Source organism: Dreissena polymorpha, chromosome 5 (genome assembly GCF_020536995.1).
Source record: "Dreissena polymorpha isolate Duluth1 chromosome 5, UMN_Dpol_1.0, whole genome shotgun sequence".
NCBI classification, from domain to species: domain Eukaryota; kingdom Metazoa; phylum Mollusca; class Bivalvia; order Myida; family Dreissenidae; genus Dreissena; species Dreissena polymorpha.
The window spans coordinates 82,827,821-82,844,510 of record NC_068359.1 but is presented as its reverse complement, the minus strand read 5'-3'; the positions used below and the strand labels follow the sequence as shown (position 1 = coordinate 82,844,510).

Below are 16,690 nucleotides of genomic sequence, written 5' to 3'. Positions count from 1 at the left end.
ATTCTTCAAAACATAAAGACATGCAATGTTTCGCCTGACCGGATTGTACATCGAAGACATACCATCACCCAGTGTTTCTGACTTCATGTTTTTATACCCGTCTGGACAGCAAGCAATGTGACGCAGCTCTGCAATCTAAAACAGTTCAATGTGAAGAAGTTCCGCAATCTAAAACAAATGTGATGAAGTTCTGCAATCTATAAAAATTCAATGTGATGATTTTATGAAATTAATAAGAATCCAATATGATGAAGTTATGCAATCTAAAACAATTCAATGTGGTGCAGTTCTAAAATCTAAAACAATTCAATGTGATGAAGTTCCGCAATCTAAAACAATTCAATGAAATGAAGTTCTGCAATCTATAAAAAATCAATGTGATGATTTTCTGAAATCTATAAGAATCCAATATGATTAAGTTCTGCAATCTACACCAGTTCAATGTGATGACGTCCTGCAATCTAAAATAATTCAATGTGATGAAGTTATGCAATCTAAAACAATTCAATGTGGTGAAGTTCTAAAATCTAAAACAATTCAATGTGACGAGGTTCTTCATTCTACAACAATTAAATGAGATGAAGTTCTGCATTCTATAACAATTCAATGTGATAAAATTCTGAAATCTTAAACAATGCAGTGTGATGAAGTTCTGTATTCTACAACAATTCAATGTGATGAAGTTCTGCTTTCTACAACTATTCAATGTGATGAAGTTGTGCTTTCTACAACTATTCAATTGAGGAAGTTCTGCAATCTACAACTATTCAATGTGGTGAAGTTCTGTAATCTATAACAAGTCATTGTGGTGAAGTTCTGTAATCTATAACAATTCAATGTGATTAAGTTATGCAATTTATAACAATTCAATGTGATAGAGTTTGTCAATACAAACATTCAGTGTCATGAAGTTATGCATTCTACAACAATGCACACAGCCTAATGTTATTGCGTATGTAATAATTCATGCAAGTTATCAAGTATGTGTGAAGGCAATAGATTCCTTTAGGCAATATAGGCATATAAGTATACTTTTCCTCAAAAGATGAACACAAAAAAAATTCCAACAATGCCATAAAACCCGGTAATCAAATCTTTCTTTGCTTTCTCGATCCTTGACCCCGTGAAGAGTCAAATTCATCTCGAATTCAGATATACTTCATGACATAAAAAGACGTACACATTATTGTAGTTTTTTTCATGATTTTAATATGTGGATGTATTTATAGTGTCAGTGTGTGCTTAAGTTAATGTACGTTTGTGTAACCACATAAAACGAAATTCTGGTCCTGAACGGATAAAAGCAACTGTTAACATATATTAACCCATTTATGCCTAGTGGACTCTCTCATCTTTCTAAATTGGATCAATTGATTTCCAAAACTAGGGATGTCTAGTATATTTATTTCTATATTTAGAATATTTCTTACAGAAATTCCTTTAAGCAAACAGCGCAGACCCAGATGAGACGACGCATCATGCGGCGTCTCATCTGCGTCTACGCTGTTTGCCAAGGCCTTTTTCTAGACGCTAGACATAAATGGGTTAAGCTTGGTCTCACTGAATACTGATAACTATTGGAAGGACGACATTAATATCGAAGATTCACGTTTGTTCTTCTTCAAGAGTACCGTTACATGTCTATAGATTCGAAGATTCTTTTGTTCCATTACCAAATCTTTCTTTTCATCTTTGATGACTTTAAACAACGTGTCGTTTGCAGCTCTTCGTTCTCGGTCGCATATTAACTTCACCAGAGACTCCTTTATCGCGTGCGACCTGGAAATAGGACAAGTTGATTACTACGTATAAACAGATCCTTCAGTAATAATGACCGGACTTATCTTTCCATTTAATTATTGGACGTCGAAATGAGAATACGAAATAATTTCAATACGTGTTTTAAACAGATAATTTTAATAAAAAAACAACGGGTTTGTCCAGAAATTTGAGCGCATCAACTCTTCAAATTCTGTTTAAATATTATCTAAAATTATGTTCGCCATATGATGATTGTTCCCGTGCTAAGGTCTTCGTGACTAAATTCCTACGCAACAGAATTCCAACTCGTTGTTTATTTATCGTTAAACATGTGAGTCGCGGTCTGCGAAAACAGGGCTTAATTCATGGGCGTAAAGTGCCGTCCAGATTAGCCGGTGTAGTAAATAAAAGGCTAATCAGAGACGACACTGTCCGCTTTTATGGTATTTTTGGTTTGAGAAAACATCCTCTTAGCGAAAAGCATGTTTAGTCGGAAAGCCTCGTCCCCGATTAGCCTGTGCAGACTACACAGGCTAATCGTTCACAACTGTTCAAGCACAAACTCTAAACCCAATTTTCAAAGGGTGAGGCTCGTTTATAATTTCTAGATGGGCAAAATGTTCATACAGCAATCACAATTGTATGATGGTAAACAGTATTCGTAGATCAAACCTCAATGTCTCATTGCTGAAAACTGTGCTCTGAATACTACCCTTTTCTGAGTATCGTAGCAACGGCGGTATACATTCAAATCAAAATTAGAAATAAACCCATTATTTGACATGCTATCTAATGATTGGCGATGTATTTAAAATATATAAAGCACTTCAGGTAAAGTGTTCCGTACTGAAATTTATAATATCCGACTTTACTGTCACAAACTATTATTCAATTGAACATTTCTGTAAAAATGAAGCATTCTTGTCAATGACATAGCCATTTTTTCTCGTTACAATTTACAACAGTTATAAACCACTTTTAGGGTGCTCAGATCTTTCGCTCTGTCCAACACCATAAATCTCCACACTTACAAGTGTTATTAACCCATTTGTGCCTAGCGTCTAGAAAAAAAAGGACTTGGAAAACAGCGTAGACCCAGATGAGACGCCGCATGAAATATTATAAATATAGAAATAAATATACTAGACATCCCTAATTTTGGAAATAAATTGATCCAATTTAGAATGATGGGAGATTCCACTAGGCATAAATGGGTTAAGGTTATTTTGATTCTTGAAATTTGTTATCTATCCCTAAAGTGCACTTCATTTAAAAGCAAACAGAGCAACTTGCTTGATAACATTTCTATCCACAAAAAATCACTTAAAACAAGAGTCAATAGTTTGATATCGTAGACTTTACATATGCAAAAAAATGCATGAGCAGATGTCTGCTAACAATAATGTTTCAACTTTAAAAAAAACTTCACAAAATGTACATATTTCGTTAGCCAAACACTTACCCTTATCCCTTGAAACTATCGTTATCTCGGTCAGATCAGCCTTTCATATGGTATTTTTCGTTTAAAGGAATTCTCTTTATGAAGAAAATGCAGTTGAGCCGGAAAGTGTCGTCCCTGATAAGCCTGTGCGGAATTCCCAGGCTAATCTGGGACGAAACTTTCGGCACATGCATTATGCTCCGTTTTCCAAGATCGAGGGACAAATTCATTACTATAAAACTACAATTATACTTATGTGTGTTTGTATCTGAACAGATCGCTTACCCTGACCCCTTGTAAGTTATCGTGATCTCGGTCAGGTTAGCCTTTGTGGTCTCTTTCTTGAATTCTGCGTGTGTTCCGTATCCCAAGTTGTAATAGAAACTCCGTTTGTTCGGTCCGGACTTGGGAAGATATTTGCACATCTAGGAAAAATAATAGAGACACGTCCTTAGAAAACTGGGCTTCATGCATTTGCATACAGTGTCGTCCCAGATTAGCCTGTTTAGTCTGCAAAGGCTAATCAGGGACGACACTTTCCGCTTTCATGGTATTTTTAGTTTCACGGAAGTCTCCCCTTACCGAAAATTAAGTTTAGGCGGAAAGTGTCGTTTTCTAAGAACACGACACATATATACTATGTATATAATAAATAAAGAAGTATATACAAATTATATGCTGCTTTTTGTACTTTTACTTGGATGTATTTTTTACACTAATTTAATTCTAAACTTATTTCAAAATGTACATTTCTACATTGATGTTGTGTTTATTTATCAAAACAAAAAACAGCTATATTAGACACATCATAGCTTAACAAAGTTTAAAGTTTTAAAAAATATTACATAAACGGTAGTTTATTATTCTAAACATGTATGTATATAAAGAAACCCAACATGAAATTTTTTGACGTCATGAGGTGCAAAGTCACGTAGATGTTAATTACGAACGGTAATGCGATTTTAAATAATGCATTATCTGCACTGTTATTGATTGTCACGTCGGCAGACAAAAGCGCATTTACCATGTAACTTAACTAACATGCTGATTTTATGCATTTACATTCACTTCAATGTAGCTACTTAAGTGTGCTTCTATGGAAAATGCAATTTGCATCGATTTAAATCCCGTGACAGCTGAGAACATACTTACCGCCACGCCCATGCACATGTCACCAAAGGCCCCATCTGGGTTCTCAGGAAGGGTCAATGGGACACAGGGGCTGTAGGCGTAGAACCACGTGTCCCGACCATCGAACAGCTCGGAAGCCAATCTGAACAACAGTCAACAATCAAAGCACTGTGCGGCTTACTTGAGTCGCGCTTTGGGAAAACGAGGCTTATATCCTGTGCTAGGCTGTGCTGCCTTTCAATGCACAGGCTAACCTGGTACACATTTTACGCATGCGCATAAAGCCACGTTTTCCCAGAACGAGGCTAATATTTACTGCAATTAAACTACTATTGCTCGTATGCTTGTTTGGATCTGAACCCTTTTGTGTGTTGTGTGACATCTTCAGTAATATAACCGACGTCAGAGCCGGTATTTACAAACCCGCTCTTAGTCTTAATCCATTTATGCCTAGTGGACTCTCCCATCCTGCTAAATTGGAACAATTTATTTCCAAAATTAGGGATGTCTAGTATATTTATTTCTATATTTAGAATATTTCTTACAGAAATTCCTTTAAGCAAACAGCGCAGACCCTGATGAGACGCCGCATCATGCGGCGTCTCATCCGGGTGTACGCTGTTTCCCAAAGCCTTTTTTTCTAGACGCTAGGCATAAATGGGTTAAGAATAAAGAACAAACATAAATCACAGAAATCGTTCTTTACAGTTAAAATATATTATTATACAAACTACAATGGAGCTTTTGTAATTATCATATTGTTCTAAATGAAGGCTATTGTAATTTTATGTGTATACTGCCATGCTAAACATTACTTTTAAGGCATTTTCGAACAACGACGTTTAAGGAATATTCTTAATTTTGAAGTTTTATGATAGGTTGATGTTTTTGGCCCAGCTTGAAACAGTTTAAGATAAGACTGGATCAAGCACCTGGAAACAAACGGCTGATAATGTAAATAATATGCCCATCTCTTACTGTGAATGGTATGTTCAGGTCGAACTGTGAATGATATGTCCATGTCGAATTGGGAATGATTTTTCTAAGTAGATCTGTCATTTGATATTTTCAGGTCGATTTGAGAGTGATAGTTACAGGTCAACACACCATGATTTGCTTGCATCTGATTAATATGAAAAGTTACGATCGATCAAATGCTGTTCGTGCTTCATCTTACGAAGATAAATTTCCTGGCAAGATAACGATATTAACCCATTTAAGCCTAGTGGACTCTCCCATCCTTCTAATTTGGATCAATGTATTGCCAAAAATAGGGATGTCTAGTATATTTATTTCTATATTTAGAATATTTCTTAGAGAAATTCCTAACAGCAATCAACGCAGACTCAGATGAGACGCCGCATCATGCGGCGTCTCATATGCGTCTACGCTGTTTGCCAAGGCCTTTTTTCTAGACGCTAGGCATAAATGGGTCAACCAGTTATTCCTGTTTTATTCCTCATTGTGCACGTCGGTCCCCTACATTGCTAGTAAGGCCAAAACGAAGATGTTAATTGTTTCCACAAACATCGATTAAAAGTACAAGTTTTACTATTGCCCAATTTAATACGAAAATGTCATCACATGCAGTAATTTCGCTATCTCTCTTGAATATTCTTTTTATTTGTACTTAATCACAGACGTTCTTTCAGAAAGATCATTTAATATATAAACTAACCAGTATATACTGTTTTGAATAGTCGTAAATAATTATAACAGCAAGAAATAAAACCCTAATGCCGGAAGTCATACCCTGTACCTATAGAAGCAAATAAAAAAGATAGTTAAGTTTACAAATACTTAAAAAAAAAATTCGGTGAAAACCGTGAAAATGTGAATGTTTCAAACAATTTCCTAAGTCATGAGTGTTATGATTTAACATTATGTTCTAATTGCTTTTTAATTATATGACAATTTTCTTTAAAATCCTCTTTTCCGAACTATGAATTAATCCCTTTAGAGTAAATTTAGCGAAAGTTCAAATTTAGCAAAACGTATCATACATCTTACAATTAATCAGGTGAATTGATTAAGTGCATCATTAATACTCGAACATTCAACGTAGAATATAAATACAAGTAAATTAAAGTCTGTCAGATAAGTGGAAACAGACAATTATTTGCGCCTAAATCTTTACAGTGCGAATTAACAGTGCGACTAACCGAATTCCTAGGTACTAAGCATGTGTTTCACGTGAAAATCACTTCTTTTACTTATGGAAATCTTCTACGTAATAAACGATGATTCATATCGTGTGTATGTAAGTGTTTTGTCATAAATATTATTCTGTGGCCGCATCTAAAAAAGGTGATATTTCTAATGCAATGTTGTTATGTTCTCAACCGGTAATAAGCCAAAGTAGGTTTCTTTAGACTTTACCTTAGTTTAGGGACAGTTTCAATATAAAAACCTAAAGTTAATGTCCTATTAAACAAAGGTATTTTTACAGATTAATTACTATTTTCGAAAAATTGTCATAGATGGAAAAAACACACACACACACTAAACACGTGTTTGAAATTATATTCTTTTATTAATGATAATTAATCGAAACCAGAAAAAATACTAAAGCGCGTATAGCTTTTTCATTGATTATATAGCATAAACATGATTTACCGACACATCGTTTAAAACTACCTTTTTAGGTCAAAAGCCTGCTCAGTGTAGTCAGGGTGCAGGATGACGTGACTATGTGGGTTTCACAATCAAACTTCAATTGATGTTATAACATCGGTAAGTGGTGCTTTGTTATTGATGTAAGCACACCGGTAAGTGGTGCTTTTTTATTGATGTAAGCACACCGGTAAGTGGTGTTTTTTTATTGATGTAAGCACATCGGTAAGTGGTGCTTTTTTATTGATGTAAGCACACCGGTAAGTGGTGCTTTTTTATTGATGTAAGCACCTCGGTAAGTGGTGCTTTTTATTGATGTAAGCACATCGGTAAGTGGTGCTTTTTTATTGATGTAAGCACACCGGTAAGTGGAGCTTTTTTCAAATTACTTTTTAAAACAATTTTTCTTAAGGATCTCGACTAGTACATAAAGGACAGACTTTTATGCTGCTTATGGCAATGTAAAATACATCAAAATTTGTTTATTTAATAAGCATGCGTTTTTGTTAAAAAATTCCATTTGTACTAAGGGTGTCACATTTAAACGGTCGCGTTTCGTGTTTTGCTCAAAAACGTTTACCAAAACATTAAACGTTTAAACGACAGTCAATATCAATATAATAAATATCGGGGTGCAAATAACGTATAGCCGGAAAGCCGTACGAAGTATATCGATGACGAACTGCGAAATCCGGGTACTTGCGGTAAATCCGGGCTACCGAATTCGGCAGTAATTTATTTCTGATTGGTTAGCGGATGGCACAGACATGAACGGAAACTAACGGAAAATCTTCGGTACTTTCCGACTTGGCAACGAAACAGTGCATATGCCGCCATCTTGAAATATTTTTAGTGATTGATTAGCAAAGTGAAACACTGCAGTAGCATGTCGAAAAGCAATATTTTAACCAAATTATATATTGAGTACGTTTTTGCTAGTTAACTGTTTTTTCATTTTCTGCGGTCAAACGATATGCACATTGTATTTCATGTGCAAAATACGGGCATTTCTTTCGGAGTGTCGTTTTCGGAAACAGTATTTTTCATCGATTTTACATTATTTTAGACGTTTTATTAATTGTTTTTATAGAATGAAGAATACACATGTGGTGAAACGGATGGTCTATTTTATAATATTTTATAGTTTTAATATGACGTCATTGCGCGAATGGGATGTGCAGTTATGCACTGTATATTACTTCCGGAAATAATTACTATTTTCAGTTTGGAAATGCGATGATATTGATGCTTTTAAAACGGACATAGGGATATCGTATAAACGTTATCGTTTCGTTTATTTAATTTCGTTTAAACGTTTAGACAAATCTGTAAACGTGACACCCTTAATTTGTACTGCATTTTTTGGTCACGGTTATGCTTCACGCAACGTGAAATTGTCACCGATTTATGAAGTATTCAAAGATAAATTCTTATACCTAAGGTATCGACACAAACTGCAAGCAAAACTGCCTTTTATGCACTTAAGATTTTTGCAAATGTATTTCAATAACTTGAGATATATGCCAACAGAAAGTTCTTAAAGGCGTGTTTACATTTCGTCCAGGTCGTGTGTTAACACCTGAACATTCCCGTTGACTTTGCACTCTGGTAGTAGTAGCCAATTAGCTTTTTTTGTCCGGAGGTCCCTTTTCGAAGCCCAATTTAAATTATTTACTTTCCCTTATCAAATTATTTACTTTCCCGTATTATAATGTGTTGATACTAGTTAACATGTTGCAGTTTTGTAAGTAAATTTATTTCAGGACATTTTCATTAAGGCGAAATTGTGATAACAAGTTCCGTTCAGACCATGTCGGAATAAAGCTAACGTTGTGGCTTCTTTAGTCATAGTTTAACAAGGCATACAAGGTCACGTTTTATAATAGATGAAATCGTCGCCTTAAGTTCTTTATAAGTTTTGTTGGTTCGATAAGAATAAAAGCCAAACGCCTCTACAAAAAGACAATGTTTTATTTAGTTAATAGAGAAACATCACCTGTGTCTGAAGTAACCACGTGCTGTGACCTCGTAAAGTAAACAGTACAATCACAATATTTACATCTCCACGTTTAATTAAGATGTGATATGATCACAACACATCGGTTCAATGTAATAATTCGTACATGTATATGAAAGTAGTTATTATCGTCTGACTGTGTTTGTTTATTCATGCGTTTGTTCTGTTGTTTGTTTTGAGTCGTCTTTCCATTGTTAAACGGTTTGGTTGCAGTGTTTTTTATTGCAAGTTCGGGGCCGATATTCGGCCCCATTCCCCTAAAAAAGAGTATATATTCCCCCCCCCCATTTGTTAAAAAATCCCCTCCAGAAGTAAAAAATATTATATTTTTTTTAGAAAGAACTGTCTCATAATTATGATAAATATATCTCAAACTTATTTCATAAACAACTAACAAAGTACATGTATATAGCTATAATTTATATTATTTTGGATTATCATAAAGAGTTGTATTAAATAGTTTTTCCCAAAATCAGTGGACTTTTCACATTAATTGCATTTTTTCTCCCAAAGTGGCAAAGAAAAGGACTGATGTATATATATTGTGTCAATATTTGTTGATAAAATCATTCCAATTTGGTCCATTTTATTGATATAAAATGCTCAAATTTGCCATTTTATCGATTTAAAAGATCCCAATTAGAATCAAAATGAAAAGAAAACTGAGACTGCGCATGAAGGCTGAAACATAAATGTTGAAAAAATCATTGATATATATTTTAATTTTAAGAAAAAGGACAAAGACACTCAGCTGTGAATATTATATTCATATAAACATGTGTATTAATATAATAAATATCATAACATATAAACAAGTGAATTTTTAATTTTTCCCCTTTTCCTAAAAACGACGCATTTTTTCCCCTTTGGACGGTGAAAAAACACTGGGTTGATAATAGAAACGTAAAATAAAAACATGGTGGTCTAGATTCGGTGAGCCTTGAACTAACATTGTCTTCACTGTAATGGTAAATGGTTTGTTCCTGCTGTTATTTACACAAAGGGGTATCACTGGTTTGTTCCGGCTGTTATTTACACAAAGGAATGTAACTGGCTGGTTCCTTTTGTTATTTATACAAAGGAATTTAACTGGTTTGTTCCGGCTGTTATTTACACAAAGGAATATAACTGGCTGGTTCCTTTTGTCATTTATACTTAGGAATTTAACTGGTTTGTTCCTGCTGTTATTTATACATAGGAAATTTAACTGGTTTGTTCCTGCTGTTATTTATACAAAGGAATTTAACAGGTTTGTCCCTGCTGTTATTTATACATAGGAATTTAACTGGTTTGTTCCTTCTGTTATTTACACAAAGGAATTTAACTGGTTTGTTCCTGCTGTTATGTACACAATGTAATTGTTTGCAAACGAAGATGTACTGTCCTTTTGCTTACTAATCCTTTATATCGATAACTGATGTCTACACATATATGTACATGTAGATCACATACAACAATGTCAAGTGATTTATACCAAGAGTTATAATTCGGAACTCTCTAAAACTGGCGGTTTTAATTGACATGTGGTACAAATAAACATGTTCTATAGATTGCTAGTCTATCGTTAATTTAAAGCTGGCGTTAATTAACAAAGCAATTGACAAATTCAGCTGCTAGACCGTTATTCTAGCAGTCAGTGCGTCTGTTGCATAATAGTACGTTTAAAGGGATCTTTTCACGCTTTGGTAAATTGACAAAATTGAAAAAAGTTGTTTCAGATTCGCAAATTTTCGTTTTGGTTATGATATTTGTGAGGAAACAGTAATACTGAACATTTACCATGCTCTAATATAGCCATTATATGCATCTTTTGACGATTTTAAAACCTAAAAATTATAAAGCGTTGCAACGCGAAACGATTGAATAATTTGGAGAGTTCTGTTTTTGTCGTTAAATTTTGTGAAACTACGAAGATTGCTTATATAAGGTATAAAATATGTTTAGCATGTGTACCCGGCGGAATAGCTCAGTAGGTTAAAGCGTTTTTACTTCAGGACTCTGGCAGGACTCCAGGGGTCACTGGTTCGAAACCTGCTCCGGGCAATGTTCTTTTCCGTTTTTTAATTTTATTCTTGATTTTTTACTGGAGCTTTTACGATCCAATGTTTACATTTATCAATATAAAGCATTTAATGAATAAGTTAAAAAAATGCCAAAATCTGTGAAAAGGCCCCTTTAAGGCTATTACATGGACAACACTTCAATACATTGAGTGTTTCATTTAATCTATGTAAACCATCAAACTCATGAAAAGTACTTTTTCAGACTGGAAAACAATGTCAAATCCTAAAGACAAACAGTTATTGATTAAGTAAAAAATATTGATTCGTTAATCGATACTCATTTAAGGGGCCTTTTCACGGATTTGTGCATGTATTGAAATTTGTAATCAAATGCTTTATATTGATTAACGTAAGCATTGGATCTAAAACCCTCCAGTAAAAAAAAGAATACAATTTAAGCAAGAAAAAAAAATTTACCCTCACTTTGGCTCGAACCACCGACCACTGGATTAAAAGTATATCGCTTAGACCACTAGGCGATCCGTGCTCATGCAATGAGTGAGATATTTTATACTTTATAAAAGCAATCCTCGTAGAATCCCAAATAATAATACGGAATCCGGATAGGGCCATCTATACGATTGAATAATTTGGCGAGTTCTGTTGTTATACGGAATCCGGATAGTGACATCTATAATATGGCTCTTCTTTCACCAAGAGCGACACACGACACACGACGCAATACACGATATTTTGCGCGCCAGTCGCGGCGACGCACGATATTCTGCGCGACAGTCGCGGCGACGCACGATATTTTGCGCGCCAGTCGCGGCGACGCACGATATTTTGCGCGCCAGTCGCGGCGACGCACGATATTTTGCGCGACAGGCGCGGCGACGCACGTCGCCGATATAATTTATTTAACATGGTATCGCCTGTTGGGCTACCTACACAAGGACGATATATCGTGTTAAATATATCGTGCGTATCGCTTCGTGTGTCATGTGTCGCCCTTGATGAAAGAAGAGCGAGATTATAGATGGCACTATCCGGATTCCGTATAATAACGACAACAACAGAATTCTCCAAATTATTCAATCGTTTTGCGTTGCAACGCTTTATAATATTTAGGTGTTGAAATCGTCAAAAGATGCATACAATGAATATTTTAGAGCATGGTAAATGTTCAGTATTACTGTTTCCTCACAAATATCATAATTACAACGAAAATTTGCGAATCTGAAACATTTTTTATTATAATTTTTGTCAATTTACAAAACCGTGAAAAGGTCCCTTAAAAAAATCGACAAAGAGTGTTCGTAGTGATGTGTAACCGCGTCTTAAAGGTCGCAGATTTTAATCTATAGGTGAAGCAGAACTTTCTTTAAAAATTAAAACTTGTTTACGGCTTGTGGCAACTATTTAAAACTTCAGCCCAGTTGTTTTCATACTGTTTTATTTTCATGATATAAAATATTAAACGATATTTTTCAAGACTAAGACAGCATGTAAACAAGTACCCTTAAACAACTGTTTTTAACAGTAAGTATGGCATAAAAGAAATAAGTTCGCGAAACCGATTTACGAGAAAACACCATTTACCATAGAAAATACACGTTTTGTTTCATGTTCTTGCAATTATAAAGATACTGGTTGTATTGCTTGATTTGTTTGTTTTCTGTATTTAGGTTAACGATAAATATAGTTTACAAAACATTAAGCACGTGTTTCTTTCCAAGTACATTTTTCTGAAGCACACTATTCCTCAATAATATCGGGATCCAGTCTTAGGTAATAGCGAATTCACGATATTCTTGTCAAAGAATACTATTAAAGCAGTACGACTAAATGTCAGATATTTTTCAACATAAAATAAAAGAGCTTGTAACAGCAATGATAAATTTCCACGACTATGGATTTACAAATCGCTTTAGAACAACTTCATATAATTAAGTACAATAAATGCAAATTCGAAGATTGCTATGTTTAAAAATACAGGAAGGCTTACCCGGACAAGATGGTACCTACGTATAGTCTATGGTGAATCCAGAATTATCCCTCTATATCTTATAGTACCACCAATACTCAAAATCAACGAATATTTCGCAAAATAAAGTTAACCCATAAAAAATCTGTGTTCGTGATAGCAATAGCCGAATTTCAACGCTAGATGTGATCTGATAACATAGACTTAACTCGATAGATTGTCGCACAAAAAACAAAAACGCGAAAAATGCTCGTTTTATTTTTTTGTGCGACAAAATATTCCATGTTAATTTTCGGCAATGATATTCAAACATTTACGAGCGAACGGGCTTTGGGCAGCGTCGGAAGAACGACGTAATCATGAGAAATAAGTCGTGCTTCCGAAGCTGCCCGAAGTTAATCTCGTGTTCGCCTGTAAATGTTCGGATATCGTATCCGGACATTCATAGGGAATATATTGTGACACACACACAAAACGCGAGCATTTTGTATGGCGTTAAATCTATGTTACCCCACCACATCTAGCGTTGAAAGTTTGGCTATTGCTATTTGGAACATTGATTTTTCATGTGTTAACTTAATTTGGGCAAAATAGTGTACTAAATATTCGTTGATTTTGAGTGTTTATGGGGTTGAACGTGGGTTATACAAATAAAAGTTTTGCTTACATGCCCTTGATTGGGGAAAGGTCGAAAACTCCTTCAGAAGTGCGCACTGAACACTCGGACAGCCGTTCAAAGTCCCCCCTCACGCTTCCGTAGCCTGTCCAAGTTAAACAACTCAGAAGTAGGATCGACGAGAGGCGGAAATTACCATCGTGTAACCCATCGCTGACAGAATTCGTGAATCCAACGAACGCCATGGCAACAACGCAGTGATCTGCGCATTATATGCCTGCGTGTCAAGTTGTTGTTGTTGTTTTGTTATTTATGCTACAAAACAGCACCGAAAGCAGTCTCAAGTATTAATCCTGCAAAAAATTAAAACACTGCTACACAAAATGGACAAATCTTAAAATAAGCTTAATTATTTGTACAAAGAACCCATTCGGTTTTTTATTTTATTCCCGTACATGCAAAATAATCATGCAGTTTATAAAAGGAAACATAATTATAGAAATAAGAAACCATAGGAAGACAAATACTTCCAACAGAACGAAAGAAATACAGGTCGTTGCAAAAACGAGTTCCTTTTGTTTTGATGTTATTTTGTTAATAAATTGCAAACACGCTTTTCTCACTTTTCATTGCAGTGTTCACATAACGATATTTATCAATTAAAAACTAAAACTATGTTTTAAATCTAGCGGACGACGCGGGTTTCTTTTAAATTTCAGAACTTTTATACATAATGCAATTACAAATATCGAGGAACTTTTTGTCTGGACCTCTTATCTGTAGAAAAATTAGAAAATTTCAGAAACAACTCTCTATTTAAAAAAAGTATATCATATTGTGCATAAAAACAACAACATTTGTAATGTATAACTTCAATGAAAGATACAACCTCGAGCATATTTAAACACATTAAATTAAATTTGATAACTTATGCAATATAACTCAAAAACTTCAGTTTACACAAAATTCTATATGTCCCATGAGTTAATATTAACGTAAAAACTGGATTTGAATTGGATATCTTCAATAAGCAATAAAATCCCAAGCATCTTTAAACAAATTTAATTTGATAAAATAAATCATGGAACACAAATCTCTATGTCCAATAAGATCATTCTTTTTTAAATAAAATTGAACTTTGATAGGATTAAGCCAATCATCAATAAATCTTTAGCATGATTAAATAATAACATGTATTTTATTATACCTCATAAAATGCTAAAACCATTGTGAATCAAACATGTTTAGCTTATTTTATTGCCTAAATATATAATGTTAACCGACTTTGGCGTGTCTACTTAAGGAGCGCTCGTTCTGCAGTATTCGATCAAATTTAGGTCAAACGTGTGTATGCATTTCTTGGGTCAAATCCAAGATGCATTTTCAGGAAAAAAAGGTCAAAGATAAAACCCTTTTTATTTCCCAAGGTAAACGTGGGTTTGCTGATAAATTATAGGCAAATGTTAGTTTACTTAATTAACACAAAGAGAAAATTATGCGTGCACGAATTAATATGCCATTTAACTTGTGCAATAATAAAACAGAATATGTAAGGCAATGAAATATCTTTAAAATCATGATAGATGTGCAAAGCTGTACTGACGAAAACATGTGGAAACACGTGCATGGTTCCATTCTGACAAAATGACAAGCCCATGCATCTCTCCAAAAACATAATGCTTTAAAACCAGTTGTTCGTTAGGTCGAAATTTTAATTGTTGTTTGTTCTTATGACAATAAAATGTACAAAGCATACATTAGACCATTCTCTTGCACATGCTGAGTTATGTGATTAGAGATACAACACATATGGTGGTTATTTTAATGTACCAGTTTATGATTTACCTTAGTTTACAACGCACGACTAACGCGTTGGGGGAAACTCTCGAGTTAATTTCTTGGAAAACAATAATAAGTATTCCTGGTACATACTACCACCGTTACCAGGCTGCGCACACGGGCTGAGCAGAATGTAAACACCTCATTAAGAACTTTATTTTTGCAAATATCTCAAGTTAGTGAAATAATTGTCAAAAATCTTTAGTGCATAATAGACAGTCTTTCTTGCTGTTTGTGTCGATATCTTAAGAAATAAGAATAAATCCTTGAATACGTCTAAAATCGGTGACACAATTTCTCGTTGCGTGAAGCATAACCGTGCAGTACACAAAGGATTTTTTAACAAGAACGCAGGCTTATTAACTGATGTACTTATTGTCATAAGCAGCATAAATATCTGTCGTTTACGCACTAGTTGAAATTATTACGAACGTTTGTTTTAAAAAGTTATTTGAAGTTTGTTCATGGGGGGGTCCGCCCCCTATGAAAATGACGGGAGGGTTTTTGTCCGGGAGGGGTTTTGTCCGTATTCCGTATAACAAGACTTGCGTGCTTTTACTTTAATTATTTCACGTGTTACTACTCATTTTCTATATATATAAAAAAATACAAGTACCAAGATGGCGACGGGGGTCACGTGATAGCCAATATGGCGGCGGTCAATTTATCGATTCTGGGATTGTCTATATACCAAATGAGTATTGCCTAATCAATACCTAATTTATGCTCATAAATGTGAATTTTGTAATTAAATGGCTATGAAATACATGTGTAGAAAACGTTGCGGGTTGTCAACTTGGAATGTCTTTGACTCCTAAACTGTTCGGTGAATTTGTTTAAATATTAACTTTGCATGCATAATACCATGGCAGAAGGAAACGTGCAAACAAGAACAGACAATCAAAATGACTAATTACATTTCTAAAACCTTAAACAAAAAGACTGAGAGTATCCGATAACAACATGTATATTTAATAGCTTGCATGGTTTCCGGTTTGATGTCATTTATTAAATATGACGACTATAATAATGCAGGTATATTTCAATTATACATAACACAATGTGTGTACAGTGTATATTAAAAACCTATTTAGTGCTTCCTCAATCAAGCTTTACTATTTAATATATTGGTGGGTGAAATATAGAGCACCTTTTAACGTCGACATCTTTATCTTTCGTCAGATACATCGTTCGCAATATCTAACAGATTAATGAGTTTTTGGAACAGAATCAACGATTGTTTATATTAGCAACATAATTATTCAAATTCAACTTTTACGTA

General features: G+C 34.4%; 2 protein-coding genes across 3 annotated transcripts in view; one reads left to right on the top strand and one right to left on the bottom strand.

The window, feature by feature from the left end:
• Window positions 1-16,690, top strand: part of LOC127881997 (polyamine-transporting ATPase 13A3-like) — a 563,467-nt gene that overhangs the window by 190,365 nt on the left and 356,412 nt on the right. The window lies entirely within an intron of this gene.
• LOC127882001 (RAF proto-oncogene serine/threonine-protein kinase-like) overlaps window positions 1-16,690 on the bottom strand; it is a 39,123-nt gene that overhangs the window by 19,103 nt on the left and 3,330 nt on the right. For both annotated transcript variants that reach the window (XM_052430348.1, XM_052430347.1), the window contains exons 2-6: window positions 13,621-13,922; window positions 4,355-4,475; window positions 3,488-3,627; window positions 1,674-1,779; window positions 63-135 (exon numbers count right to left, since the gene is read on the bottom strand). In XM_052430348.1, coding sequence (XP_052286308.1) covers window positions 63-135; window positions 1,674-1,779; window positions 3,488-3,627; window positions 4,355-4,475; window positions 13,621-13,814 — 634 coding nt within the window. In that variant the 5' untranslated portion in view covers window positions 13,815-13,922. The remainder of the gene's footprint in view (window positions 1-62; window positions 136-1,673; window positions 1,780-3,487; window positions 3,628-4,354; window positions 4,476-13,620; window positions 13,923-16,690) is intronic.